General features: G+C 52.7%; 1 protein-coding gene across 1 annotated transcript in view; it reads left to right on the forward strand.

The window, feature by feature from the left end:
- The window catches only part of sptbn5 (spectrin, beta, non-erythrocytic 5), a 781023-nt gene that overhangs the window by 222058 nt on the left and 545146 nt on the right, over positions 1 to 13819 (forward strand). The window contains 2 exon segments of the mRNA XM_086003837.1: positions 2192 to 2418; positions 7767 to 7953. Coding sequence (XP_085859963.1) covers positions 2192 to 2418; positions 7767 to 7953 — 414 coding nt within the window.

A 13819-nucleotide genomic window follows, 5' to 3' on the forward strand; every position in this document is an offset into this window, starting at 1 on the left:
CCTTGTGGCACCCCACTAGTTATAGCCTGCCAACCTGAAAAAGATCTGTTTATCCCTACTCTCTGTTTTCTGTCCATTAACCAATCCTCTATCCATGCTACTATTTTACCCCCAACCCCATGAGCCCTAATCTTGTGTAATAACCTTTTATGTGGCACCTTATCGAATGCCTTTTGGAAATCCAAATATATTACATCCACTAGTTCCCCTTTATCTACCCTGCCAGTTACATCCTCAAAAAACTCTAATAAATTTGTCAAACACGATTTCCCTTCCATAAAACCATGTTGACTCTGCCTAATCATGTTATGATTTTCTAAGTGTCCTGAAACCACGTCCTTAACAATAGATTCCAGCATTTTCCCGACGACTGATGTCAGGCTAACTGGCCTGTAGTTCCCTGTTTTCTCTCTCCCTCCTTTATTAAATAGCAGTGTTACATTTGCTACCTTCCAATCCGCTGGGACCATTCTAGAATCTAGGAAATTTTGAAAGATCAAAACCAATGCATTCACTATCTCTTCAGCCACTTCTTTTAGAACCCTAGGATGTAGGCCGCCAGGTCCAGGGGATTTGTCGGCTTTTAGTCCCATTAGTTTCTCTAATACATTTTCTCTACTTATATTAATTACATTAAGTTTCTCACCCTCATTAGACCCTTGGTTCCCCACCATTTTTGGTATTCTTTTTGTGTCTTCTACTGTGAAGATAGATACAAAATATTTGGTTAATGTTTCTGCCATTTCCTTATTCCCCATAATAATTTCTCCTGTCTCAGCCTCTAAGGGACCAACGTTTACTTTTGCTACTCTTCCTTTTTACATATTTGTAGAAGCTCTTACAATCTGCTTTTATATGTTTTTAGAATGTTGCTTGTGTCACATTCATTCCATTACTTACATAGCTGTATATGTGGCCGTGGTGTGTATGGAAAGTCAGAGTGTGTATTTTCACGACCTCAGGATATCCCAAAGCGCTTTCCAATGACGTACTTTTGAATGGTACCAGATAACTTTTTTTTAGTGTTCTTGGTTGAGGGATAAATATTGGCCGGGACCACGGTAGAACTCCCCTGCTGTTCTTTGAATAGGGCCGTGGGAGCTTTTACATCCACCTGAGAGGGGAGACGGGGCCTCGGTTTAACATCTCATCTGAAAGACGGCCCCTATAACAGTTACAGCACTCCCTCAGTACTGCCACTCCAACAGTGCAGTGCTCCCTCAGTACTGCCACTCCAACAGTGCAGTGCTCCCTCAGTACTGCCACTCCAACAGTGCAGTGCTCCCTCAGTACTGCCACTCCAACAGTGCAGTGCTCCCTCAGTACTGCCACTCCAACAGTGCAGTGCTCCCTCAGTACTGCCACTCCAACAGTGCAGTGCTCCCTCAGTACTGCCACTCCAACAGTGCAGTGCTCCCTCAGTACTGCCACTCCAACAGTGCAGTGCTTTCTCAGTAATGCCACTCCAACAGTGCAGTGCTTCCTCAGTAATGCCACTCCAACAGTGCAGTGCTTCCTCAGTAATGCCACTCCAACAGTGCAGTGCTCCCTCAGTACTGCCACTCCAATAGTGCAGTGCTCCCTCAGTACTGCCCTCCCGACAGTGCAGCTCTCCCTCAGCACTGCCCCTCCGACAGTGCAGCTCTCCCTCAATACTACACTGGGATTGTCTGCCTGGATTATGTGCTCAAATCTCTGGAGTGGGAGTTGAACCCACGACCTTCTGGCTCAGAGATGAGAGTGCTACCCACTGAGCCAAGCTGTCCTGCGCAGCAAGCCTCATCCATTACACCAACTGTGCAAGTTCCTAGCAATGGGCTCAAATCAACTTGGGAGCTTGCTCCCCATATCAATGAGCCTTGACCCAGAAGTTAGGACTCTGTGGAATGTGCCTGTTTCAGGCTGACACCACCCCAGACTGCACGGCTCCTACTGTTTCCCTGGCCAGAGTGAAAATTCAACACCTTAAATTGTGCAGTGAGGTTAGATCGCTTTGGTGATACAGTGGAAGAGGAGCCATGAATTTAAAGTATCTTGTAAACCAGCTACAATGAACAAAACCCATTCTGTGTCTTGTGGGAGATTGATTGTGCTGCATACTGCAGTGCAGGGTCTGTCTGACACTATTTCTTATGATACAGGTTTTGACTGTGATTGTATTTCCTGATGCACTCTCTGTCTATTCTTCTAGGATGCCAAAGCAAAGCTGGAACGGATTGAGAAGATGCTCCAAAACAATGACACGGGTCATGACCTGCGGTTCAGCAGACTTCTGCTGAAGGAACACAAGTGGCTGGAGGGCGACATGCGCGAACTCGCAGAGAAAATGAACAGCATTGTAAACCGCGCCAGGAAGGTGGCGACAGACCACTTTGACTCACAGAGGATACTGGAACAGACTCAGAAGCATTTGAAATGGTGAGACTGGTGCTTGGCCTGGCCGGGGTGAGGGCGGAGGGGAGGGGAGGAGGGGAGGGGAATGGGGGATTGGTGCTTGGACTGGGGGGAGGGGGATGGGGGATTGGTGCTTGGACTGGGGGTGGGGAGGGGAATGGGGGATTGCTGCTTGGACTGGGGGGAGGGAGGGAAATGAGAGACTGGTGCTTGGACTGGGGAGTGGAGGGGAATGGGGGATTGGTGCTTGGACTGGGGGGAGGGGAATGGGGGATTGGTGCTTGGACTGGGGGTGGGGAGGGGAATGGGGGATTGCTGCTTGGACTGGGGGGAGGGAGGGAAATGAGAGACTGGTGCTTGGACTGGGGAGTGGAGGGGAATGGGGGATTGGTGCTTGGACTGGGGGGAGGGGAATGGGGGATTGGTGCTTGGACTGGAGGAGGGGAATGGGGGATTGGTGCTTGGACTGGGGAGAGGGGAATGGGGGATTGGTGCTTGGACTGGGGGGAGGGGAATGGGGGATTGGTGCTTGGACTGGGGGGAGGGAGGGAAATGAGAGACTGGTGCTTGGACTGGGGAGTGGAGGGGAATGGGGGATTGGTGCTTGGACTGGGGAGAGGGGAATGGGGGATTGGTGCTTGGACTGGGGGGAGGGGAATGGGGGATTGGTGCTTGGACTGGGGGGAGGGGAATGGGGGATTGGTGCTTGGACTGGGGAGAGGGGAATGGGGGATTGGTGCTTGGACTGGAGGAGGGGAATGGGGGATTGGTGCTTGGCCTGGCCGGGGTGAGGGGGGAGGGGACGAGAATGGGGGCTTGGTGCTTGGCCTGGGGGGAGAGGGATGGGGGATTGGTGCTTGGACTGGAGGAGGGGAGGGTAATGGGGGATTGGTGCTTGGACTGGGGGGAGTGGAGGGGAATGGGGGATTGGTGCTTGGACTGGGGGGAGTGGAGGGGAATGGGGGATTGGTGCTTGGCCTGGCCGGGGTGAGGGGGGAAGGGAGGGGAATGGGGGATTGGTGCTTGGCCTGAGGGGAGAGGAATGGGGGATTGGTGCTTGGACGGAGGGGAGGAGGGGAGGGGAATGGGGGATTGGTGCTTGGACTGGGGGAATGGGAAGGGAATGGGGGATTGGTGCTTGGACTGGGGGAGGGGAATGGGGGATTGGTGCTTGGACTGGGGGAATGGGAAGGGAATGGGGGATTGGTGCTTGGACTGGGGGAATGGGAAGGGAATGGGGGATTGGTGCTTGGACTGGGGGAGGGGAATGGGGGATTGGTGCTTGGACTGGGGGAATGGGAAGGGAATGGGGGATTGGTGCTTGGACTGGGGGAATGGGAGGGGAATGGGGGATTGGTGCTTGGACTGGGGGAGGGGAATGGGGGATTGGTGCTTGGACTGGGGGAATGGGAAGGGAATGGGGGATTGGTGCTTGGACTGGGGGAGGGGAATGGGGGATTGGTGCTTGGACTGGGGGAATGGGGGATTGGTGCTTGGACTGGGGGAGGGGAATGGGGGATTGGTGCTTGGACTGGGGGTGGGGAGGGGAATGGGGGATTGGTGCTTGGACTGGGGGAGGGGAATGGGGGATTGGTGCTTGGACTGGGGGGAGGGGGATGGGGGATTGGTGCTTGGACTGGGGGGAGGGAGGGAAATGAGAGACTGGTGCTTGGACTGGGGAGTGGAGGGGAATGGGGGATTGGTGCTTGGACTGGGGGGATGGGAGGGGAATGGGGGATTGATGCTTGGACTGGAGGAGGGGAATGGGGGATTGGTGCTTGGACTGGGGAGAGGGGAATGGGGGATTGGTGCTTGGACTGGGGGGAGGGGAATGGGGGATTGGTGCTTGGACTGGGGGGAGGGAAGGAAATGAGAGACTGGTGCTTGGACTGGGGAGTGGAGGGGAATGGGGGATTGGTGCTTGGACTGGGGAGAGGGGAATGGGGGATTGGTGCTTGGACTGGGGGGAGGGGAATGGGGGATTGGTGCTTGGACTGGGGGGAGGGGAATGGGGGATTGGTGCTTGGACTGGGGAGAGGGGAATGGGGGATTGGTGCTTGGACTGGAGGAGGGGAATGGGGGATTGGTGCTTGGCCTGGCCGGGGTGAGGGGGGAGGGGACGAGAATGGGGGCTTGGTGCTTGGCCTGGGGGGAGAGGGATGGGGGATTGGTGCTTGGACTGGAGGAGGGGAGGGTAATGGGGGATTGGTGCTTGGACTGGGGGGAGTGGAGGGGAATGGGGGATTGGTGCTTGGACTGGGGGGAGTGGAGGGGAATGGGGGATTGGTGCTTGGCCTGGCCGTGGTGAGGGGGGAGGGGAGGGGAATGGGGGATTGGTGCTTGGCCTGAGGGGAGAGGAATGGGGGATTGGTGCTTGGACGAAGGGGAGGAGGGGAGGGGAATGGGGGATTGGTGCTTGGACTGGGGGAATGGGAAGGGAATGGGGGATTGGTGCTTGGACTGGGGGAGGGGAATGGGGGATTGGTGCTTGGACTGGGGGAATGGGAAGGGAATGGGGGATTGGTGCTTGGACTGGGGGAATGGGAAGGGAATGGGGGATTGGTGCTTGGACTGGGGGAGGGGAATGGGGGATTGGTGCTTGGACTGGGGGAATGGGAAGGGAATGGGGGATTGGTGCTTGGACTGGGGGAGGGGAATGGGGGATTGGTGCTTGGACTGGGGGAGGGGAATGGGGGATTGGTGCTTGGACTGGGGGTGGGGAGGGGAATGGGGGATTGGTGCTTGGACTGGGGGAGGGGAATGGGGGATTGGTGCTTGGACTGGGGGGAGGGGGATGGGGGATTGGTGCTTGGACTGGGGGGAGGGAGGGAAATGAGAGACTGGTGCTTGGACTGGGGAGTGGAGGGGAATGGGGGATTGGTGCTTGGACTGGGGGGATGGGAGGGGAATGGGGGATTGATGCTTGGACTGGGGGAGGGGAATGGGGGATTGGTGCTTGGGCTGGGGGGAGGGGAGGGGAATGGGGGATTGGTGCTTGGACTGGGGGAGGGGAATGGGGGATTGGTGCTTGGACTGGGGGGAGGGGAGGGGAATGGGGGATTGGTGCTTGGACTGGGGGAGGGGAATGGGGGATTGGTGCTTGGACTGGGGGGAGTGGAGGGGAATGGGGGATTGGTGCTTGGACTGGGGGGAGTGGAGGGGAATGGGGGATTGGTGCTTGGACTGGGGGGAGTGGAGGGGAATGGGGGATTGGTGCTTGGACTGGGGGGAGGGGAGGGGAATGGGGGATTGGTGCTTGGACTGGGGGAGGGGAATGGGGGATTGGTGCTTGGACTGGGGGAGTGGAGGGGAATGGGGGATTGGTGCTTGGACTGGGGGGATGGGAGGGGAATGGGGGATTGGTGCTTGGACTGTGGGAGGGGAATGGGGGATTGGCGCTTGGACTGGGGGGAGGAGGGGAATGGAGGATTGGTGCTTGGACTGGGGAGTGGAGGGGAATGGGGGATTGGTGCTTGGACTGGGGGGAGTGGAGGGGAATGGGGGATTGGTGCTTGGACTGGGGGTGGGGGGAATGGGGGGGAATGGGGGATTGGTGCTTGGACTGGGGGAGTGGAGGGGAATGGGGGATTGGTGCTTGGACTGGGGGTGGGGGGGGAATGGGGGATTGGTGCTTGGACTGTGGGTTGGGGGGGAATGGGGGATTGGTGCTTGGACTGGGGAGTGGAGGGGAATGGGGGATTGGTGCTTGGACTGGGGGGAGTGGAGGGGAATGGGGGATTGGTGCTTGGACTGGGGGGAGTGGAGGGGAATGGGGGATTGGTGCTTCGACTGGGGGTGGGGTGGAATGGGGGATTGGTGCTTGGACTGGGGGTGGGGAGGTGAATCGGGGATTGGTGCTTGGACTGGGGAGTGGAGGGGAATGGGGGATTGGTGTTTGGACGGGATGTAGTGGAGGGGAATGGGAGATTGGTGCTTGGACGGGGGGAGGGGAAAGGGGGATAGGTGCTTCGACTGGGGGGAGGGGAATGGGGGACTGGCGCTTGTACTTGGGGGTTGGTAGAGTAGAGTAGAGAACTGGGGGAGCAATTGCTGACGGCCGGCAGATGCGCACTTCCCCTTAAAGGCTCTTGTGATGACCAGCCAATGTCTGGAAGGTGCAACTTTGGGAAATCACTCCCTGCACCCCATCATGGGCTTCCCATCAACAACACCTCCAGTCACTAATGGACAAATTCATTTCCCAGCTTGATATCATAGAATCATAGAAAGTTACAGCACGGTAGGAGGCCATTTCGGCCCATTGTGTCCGCGCCGGTCAACAAAGAGCTATCCAGCCTAATCCCACTTCCCAGCTCTTGGTCCATAGCCCTGCAGGTTAGAGGATCCCAACTGCACATCCAAGTATTTTGTAAATGTGGTTAGTGTTCCTGTCTCTACCACTCTTTCAGGCAGTGAGTTCCAGACCCCCACAACCCTCTGGGTGAAGACATTTCCCCTCAAATCTCCTCTAAACCTTCCCCCAGTTACTTTAAATCTGTGCCCCCTGGTTTTTGATCCCTCTGCTAAGGGAAATAGGTCCTCTCTATCCACTTTATCTAAGCCCCTCATAATGTTATACACCTCAATAAGGTCTCCCCTCAGCCTCCTCTGTTCCAAGGAAAACAGACCCAGCCTATCCAGTCTTTCCTCATAGCTAAGATTCTCTACTCCCGGCAACATCCTTGTAAATCTCCTCTGTACCCTCTCCAGTGCAATCACATCTTTCCTGTAATGTGGTGACCAGAACTGCACGCAGTACTCTAGCTGAGGCCTAATTAGTGTTTTATACAGTTGAAGCATAACCCCCCTGCTCTTGTATTCTATGCCACGGCTAATAAAGGCAAGCATTCCGTATGCCTTCTTAACCACCTTATCTACCTGGCCTGCTACCTTCAGGGATCTGTGGACATGCACTCCAAGGTCCCTTTGTTCCTCTACACTACTCAGTGTCCTACCATTTAATGTGTATTCCCTTTCATTGTTAGCCCTCCCCCAAATGCATTACCTCACACTTCTCCGGATTGAATTGCATTTGCCACTGTTCTGCCCACCTGACCAATTTCTTGATATCTCCCTGCAGTCTACAGCTTCCTTCTTCAGTATCAACCACACAGCCGATTTTAGTATCATCTGCAAACTTCTTAATCAAACCCCCTATATTCAAGTCTAGATCATTGACATATACCACAAAAAGCAAGGGACCTAGATATCCGACTCCTGTCTGAAATTCCGATTCCATTGTTAAACTAAATGCCATTGGTTTTGAACAGTGGACGTGGATTCTGTTCCAACATAGAATGGGTCTGCGTCCTGGGTCAAAAAATCAATTATTTCAAAGTTCAATGACTATTCCGTCTCTCCTCCCCTCACAGGTTTAAATCTCTCCAGACCCCCTTGGAACAGAGAAGGAAAGTTCTGGAAGCGACAGTGGCTCTGTACGAGTTCTACCACTACAGTGACCTGGAATTGAAGTGGATCGCTGAGCGCATGCCAAGTGCCACGTCAAGCAACTATGGCAAGTCTCTGGACACAGCACAGAGCCTGCTGCAGAAGCAGAAGGTAGGGCTCATTCCTCTGTTAGGCTGACCCCGCTGGAGACTTGGGCTGATGTCAGGCAGGTGCTGCTGCTGGACCCAGTTTGCTAGTGCTGTTGGGGTGGGTTTATACTAAAATGGCAGGGGGTTGGGAACCTGTGCAGGGAGACAGAGGAAAGGGAAGCAAGAATAGAAGCAAAAGACAGGAAGGAGAAAAGCAAAAGTGGCAGTCAGAGAAATCAAGGGTGTAAATCAAACATGGCCACAGTAAATAATAATTCTAAAAGAATCTAAGAGTGTTAAAAAAACAAGCCTGAAGACTTTGTGTCTTAATGCGAGGAGCATTCGTAATAAGGTGGATGAATTAGCTGCGCAAATAGATGTAAACGGATATGATATAATTGGGATTACGGAGACATGGCTCCAGGGTGACCAAGGCTGGGAATTCAACATACAGGGGTATTCAATATTCAGGAAAGACAGGCAAAAAGGAAAAGGAGGTGGGGTAGCATTGCTGGTTAAAGAGGAGATTAACACAATAGTAAGGAAGGATATTAGCTCTGATGATGTGGAATCTGTATGGATAGAGCTGAGAAATACCAAGGGGCAGAAAACATTAGTGGGAATTGTATACAGACCCCCAAACAGTAATGCTGAGGTTGGGGATGGCATTAAATGGGAAATTAGAGACGCGTGCACTGCAGATATCATGGGTGACTTTAATCTACATATCGATTGAGCTAACCAAATTAGTAACAATACTGTGGAAGAGGAATTCCTAGAGTGTATATGGGATGGTTTCCTGGACCAATATGTCGAGGAACCAACTAGAGATCAGGCCATCTTAGACTGGGTATTATGTAATGAGAGAGGATTAATTAGCAATCTTGTTGTGTGAGGCCCCTTGGGGAGGAGTATAATATGATAGAATTCTTCATTAAGATGGAGAGTGAAGTAGTTGACTCAGAGACTAGGGTCCTGAATTTAAATAAAGGAAACTACGATGGTATGAGGCGCGAGTTGGCTAGGATGGATTGGGGAACATTACTTAAAGGGTTGACGGTGGATAGGCAATGGCAAACATTTAAAGATCGAATGGATGAACTACAGAATTTGTTCTGTATTTGCAAACCTGAGGATTGGGAGCAGTTTAGGATTCAGCAAAGGAGGACAAAGCGATTAATTAAGAGGGGGAAAATAGAGTATGAGCGTAAGCTGGCAGGGAACATAAAAACTGACTGTAAAAGCTTCTATAGATATGTGAAGAGAAAAAGATTGGTGAAGTCAAGCGTAGGTCCCTTGCAGTCAGAATCAGGGGAATTTATAATGGGTAACAAAGAAATGGCACACCTGTAGCGGTCCGTGTAGATCGCCACTAAATAAGAGAGTTTGACTTCGACGAACTATTAACAAGTTGTTTATTTACAGGAACAGACTAATTACATCAGGTAAGATGGCTGACTGTAGGAGCACCGTGGTATAGGTCTTGTCCCAGCGGGGGCTCCACGAGGACTGAGTTCGCAGTCCTGTGAGGAGCGTGATGACGTCATCACGTTTGTGTTGTGACGTCATCACGGTGTTCGCGTTTCCCGCGCTAAGGGCGTCACATGATGCGCGTCGTTGCGTCGCTGGCCATTGAGGCCGAGGTCGCGAGGCCGGGCTGTGCCGGTGCTTGCCGCGGGAGCGGAAGATCGCGTCGCTCCTGTCGGCTGGCCGTTGAGGCCGAAGACGCTGGCCGGGCTGTGCCGGCAGCCGTCCTGGAAGGCCGAGTCGGGCCGGCAGCCTCCGCACGCACGTCACGCCGTACGTGACGTGACGTCAGCGCGCTAGGGCGCATCTTAAAGGGGCAATGGCCCCAACAGGTAAATTAAAAGGGCAACGGCCCCAAAAGGTAAGTTAAACATACAGTAAGGTAAGTTAAAGGGAATTATGTGTCTTTATGTAAGGTACAACCGGTGGTACCGCCACATGGGCCCCCCAGAATTCGCTTTAACGAAAGTCCAAGGATGAGATGGTCTGACGTGCTGGTGGTCACGGCGGTCGTGCTGTCTCGACTTGATAGGCGAGGTATGAAGATGCTGCTCGTGAGCAGATCCTTACGTGCGTCGTGGCGAATAAAACGTATCCGTCAGGCGAAGGACCGTGGAGACGTACGAAACAGCAGGCCTTGTCAGAGTGACGGGCAGGTTGGGCGGACGCGGGCGATGTCTCCGTTGATGTTGAAACAAGTCCTTGTTCCGACGAACTCTGCAGGAACGCCAAACGAGCGATCCAGAAGGACTTGACAGGTGAGGTCGGTGAACTCGCCGACAGGTGAGTGAAACCTTCGGGAGGCTGGAACACACGGAATGGTGCGTGCCATAGTGCTACGACGATAACACAATGGAGGGTGAAGAGTTGCTGCGTTGATCAGTGATCGGTGAGGCCAGCAACTTTCACGTGGCTGATCGCGGCCGCAGGATGCCCGTTGGACCCGTCCTCGATGTGTGCAGCGTCAGTAGACGTTTGCGTTTGTTAAAGGAAAAACTGGAGAAAGGGCGGCAACGGTCCAGGTTGTTGTTGCTTTCAGGAGGGGTTAACTCTGCCTGGAGGGCGTCAACACTTGTAACAGTTGTAGATTTAGGAGAAAACAGCCGGGAGGGTTCACGCCGAATCGTGTAGTAGGTAACACAACCAGCAGGCTGAAGGGCTGGTGCGTCGTCGGCGGAGAAGGGGTCGTTGTTTCACATGAGGGATGGGTCGTCGTGGTTCGCGAGGGATGGGTCCTCGTGCGCAAGGAGTGCGTCCTCGTGTTTCGCGGGGGTGAGTCCTCGTGGTATCCTTGCGGGGCGCGCTCCAATCTTGTGAGCCCGAACATGCTGTACCCCGCGCTTGGAGAGATGTATACTTGCTGTTGCTTTGGACGTAGAGGCGGACGATCCGTGTGGCGGTAGAAGAGTCGAATACGGAGACCGTGAGCACGTGCGTGGCCTGTGCCGCATCGATGTTCTCGGCGAACAGGGCTTCTACCTTCATAAAGCACGAGGGAGACCGTGGCTCCCTGGATTGCGGTAGCGACAGCGGAACGGCTGATGCTTCCATAGCGTGCTTCGTTTGTGAAAGACGTTCACAAACCCACCAATTGTAGCGCTGGTGGACGACGGTTGCCGTTGGTCGTGCTCTACCTCTGTGAGGTCATTCGTGAAAAACGGGCTCACCTCCAAGCTGCGCTTCCGTTGCGAATACGTACACAAAGACGGGGTCGCTTTTGGTGGAATCGATGTTAGGCGGTTGCTGTTCCGTGGTTGTTCGTCGGTTGTGCGTTGGTCGTCTTGAGGGAAGACGAGGTTCAGGCACGCGTTGCTACCGTGACATTTGTTCATGGATATGGGTTCACCAATTGTAGCGTTGGAATTGATGAGCTCCCGTACTCACGTCATTGGGTCACCAATGTAGCGGTTCGTGTAGATCACCACTAAATAAGAGAGTTTGACTTCGACGAACTATTAACAAGTTGTTTATTTACAGGAACAGACTAATTACATCAGGTAAGATGGCAGGTAAGATGGCTGACTGTAGGAGCACCGTGGTATAGGTCTTGTCCCAGCGGGAACTCCACGAGGACTGAGTTCGCAGTCCTGTGAGGAGCGTGATGACATCATCGCGTTCGTGTTGTGACGTCATCACAGTGTTCGCGTTTCCTGCGCTTAGGGTGTCACGTGATGCGCGTCGTTGCGTCGCTGGCCGTTGAGGCCAAGGTCGCGAGGCCGGGCTGTGCCGGTGCTTGCCGCGGGAGTGGAAGATCGCGTCGCTCCCGTCGGCTGGCCGTTGAGGCCGAAGACGCTGGCTGGGCTGTGCCGGCAGCCGTCCTGGAAGGCCGAGTCGGGCCGGCAGCCTCCGCACGCACGTCACGTCGTACGTGACGTGACGTCAGCGCGCTAGGGTGCGTCATAAAGGGGCAATGGCCCCAACAGGCAAGTTAAAAGGGCAACGGCCCCAAAAGGTAAGTTAAACATACGGTAAGGTAAGTTAAAGGGAATTATGTGTCTTTATGTAAGGTACAACCGGTGGTACCGCCACACACCAATTAAATACATACTTTGGTTCTGTCTTCACAAAGGAGGACACAAATAACCTCCCAGAGATGTCGAGGAACATAGGTTCTAATGAGAGGGAGGAACTGAATGGAATCAGTATTTGTAGGGAAATGGTGTTAGGGAAATTGATGGGATTGAAGGCCGATAAATCCCCAGGGCCTGATAATCTACATCCTAGGGTACTTAAAGAAGTGGCCCTAGAAATAGTAGATGCATTGCTGGTCATCTTCCAAAATTCTATAGACTCTGGAACAGTTCCCATGGATTGGAGGGTAGCTAATGTAACCCCACTATTTAAAAAAGGTGGTAGAGAGAAAACGAGGAATTATAGACCGGTAAGCCTGACATCGGTAGTGAGGAAAATGCTAGAGTCCATTATAAAAGATGTAATAGCAGAGCACTTGGAAAACAGTAACAGGATTGGATAAAGTCAACATGGATTTACAAAAGGTAAATCATGCTTGACTAATCTACTGGAATTTTTTGAGGATGTAACTGGCAGAATAGATAAGGGAGAACCAGTGGATGTGGTGTATTTGGACTTTCAGAAGGCTTTCGATAAGGTCCCGCATAAGAGATTAGCGCGCAAAGTTAAAGCACATGGGATTGGGGGTAAGGTACTGACTTGGATAGAGAGCTGGTTGGCAGACAGGAAGCAAAGAGGCGGAATAAGCGGGTCTTTTTCCGAGTGGCAGGCAGTGACTAGTGGGGCACCGCAGTTATTCACTATATATATATATGATCTAGACGAGGGAACTAGATGTAATATCTCCAAGTTTGCAGACGACACAAAGCTGGGTGGGCGTGTGTGCTGTGAGGAGGATGCAGAGAAACTCCAGTATGATTTGGACAGGTTGGGTGATTGGGCAGATGCACTATAATCTGGATAAATGCGAGGTTATCCACTTTGGTGGTAAAAACAGGAAGGCAGATTATTATCTGAATGGCAATAGATTGGGAAAAGGGGAAGTGCAACGAGACCTGGGTGTCCTTGTGCACCAGTCGCTGAAGGTAAGCATGCAGGTGCAGCAGGTGGTTAAGAAGGCAAATGGTATGTGTTAGATCCGTGTATCTTAATGTTGTGTCCTTCAATAATCAGACAACAGACTGCAGGGAACGATTCAAAAGGTGTTTACTGAATGAGGGTTACTCTAGAACTAACTGTACAGATCACTACTCAGGGTTTATATACAGGTGTGGTCACTGCCGGTACTACAGTATACAGGAGCTGTAAAAAGTAGTTCTCCCCTTAAAGGTACATACATTACAATTCCTCCCCTTTTAGATTAACAGTACCATAACACTCATTTAACAATTAAATATCAACTAATTACAATTAACACTTCTAACATGCAACATTAGCTGAAAATAGTCTATTTATAAATTCAGTCTTTGGGGAGGCTTCCTGATCCTTTCTGGATAGCGCCTTTCCCGAGTGTCTTGCTCTTGGTGCGGAGGCGATTCTGGCCCCCTGTCGTCGGTTGGTTCATCAGCTTCCGATGCTACTGTTTCTGGGGTAGATGCGACCTGTACGTCGGGTTCATCACCAGGTACGTATGGGCGAGGCATGGGGTTGACTTGTTCCTGTGACTGTAGGATCTGGTCAGCATGGCGTCTCACGATGCTCTCCCCAACGTCCACTGTGTACATTAGTGGGCCCTGCCGTGTGCATATCGTTCCTGGCTGCAATTTTTCTGTTCGGTAGTCGTGGGCCAAGACTGGTTGCCCTACATTGAAGCTCCTTGTTGGCTTCTCATGGATGTGCTGGAATTGCTTACTCTCAACACCTCTTCGTACGTTTGGTCTGAGCAAATC

The sequence above is a fragment of the Somniosus microcephalus genome, chromosome 12 (genome assembly GCF_052327205.1).
Source record: "Somniosus microcephalus isolate GS21.2 chromosome 12, FLI_Smic_1.0, whole genome shotgun sequence".
In the NCBI taxonomy this organism is placed as follows: Eukaryota; Metazoa; Chordata; class Chondrichthyes; order Squaliformes; family Somniosidae; genus Somniosus; species Somniosus microcephalus.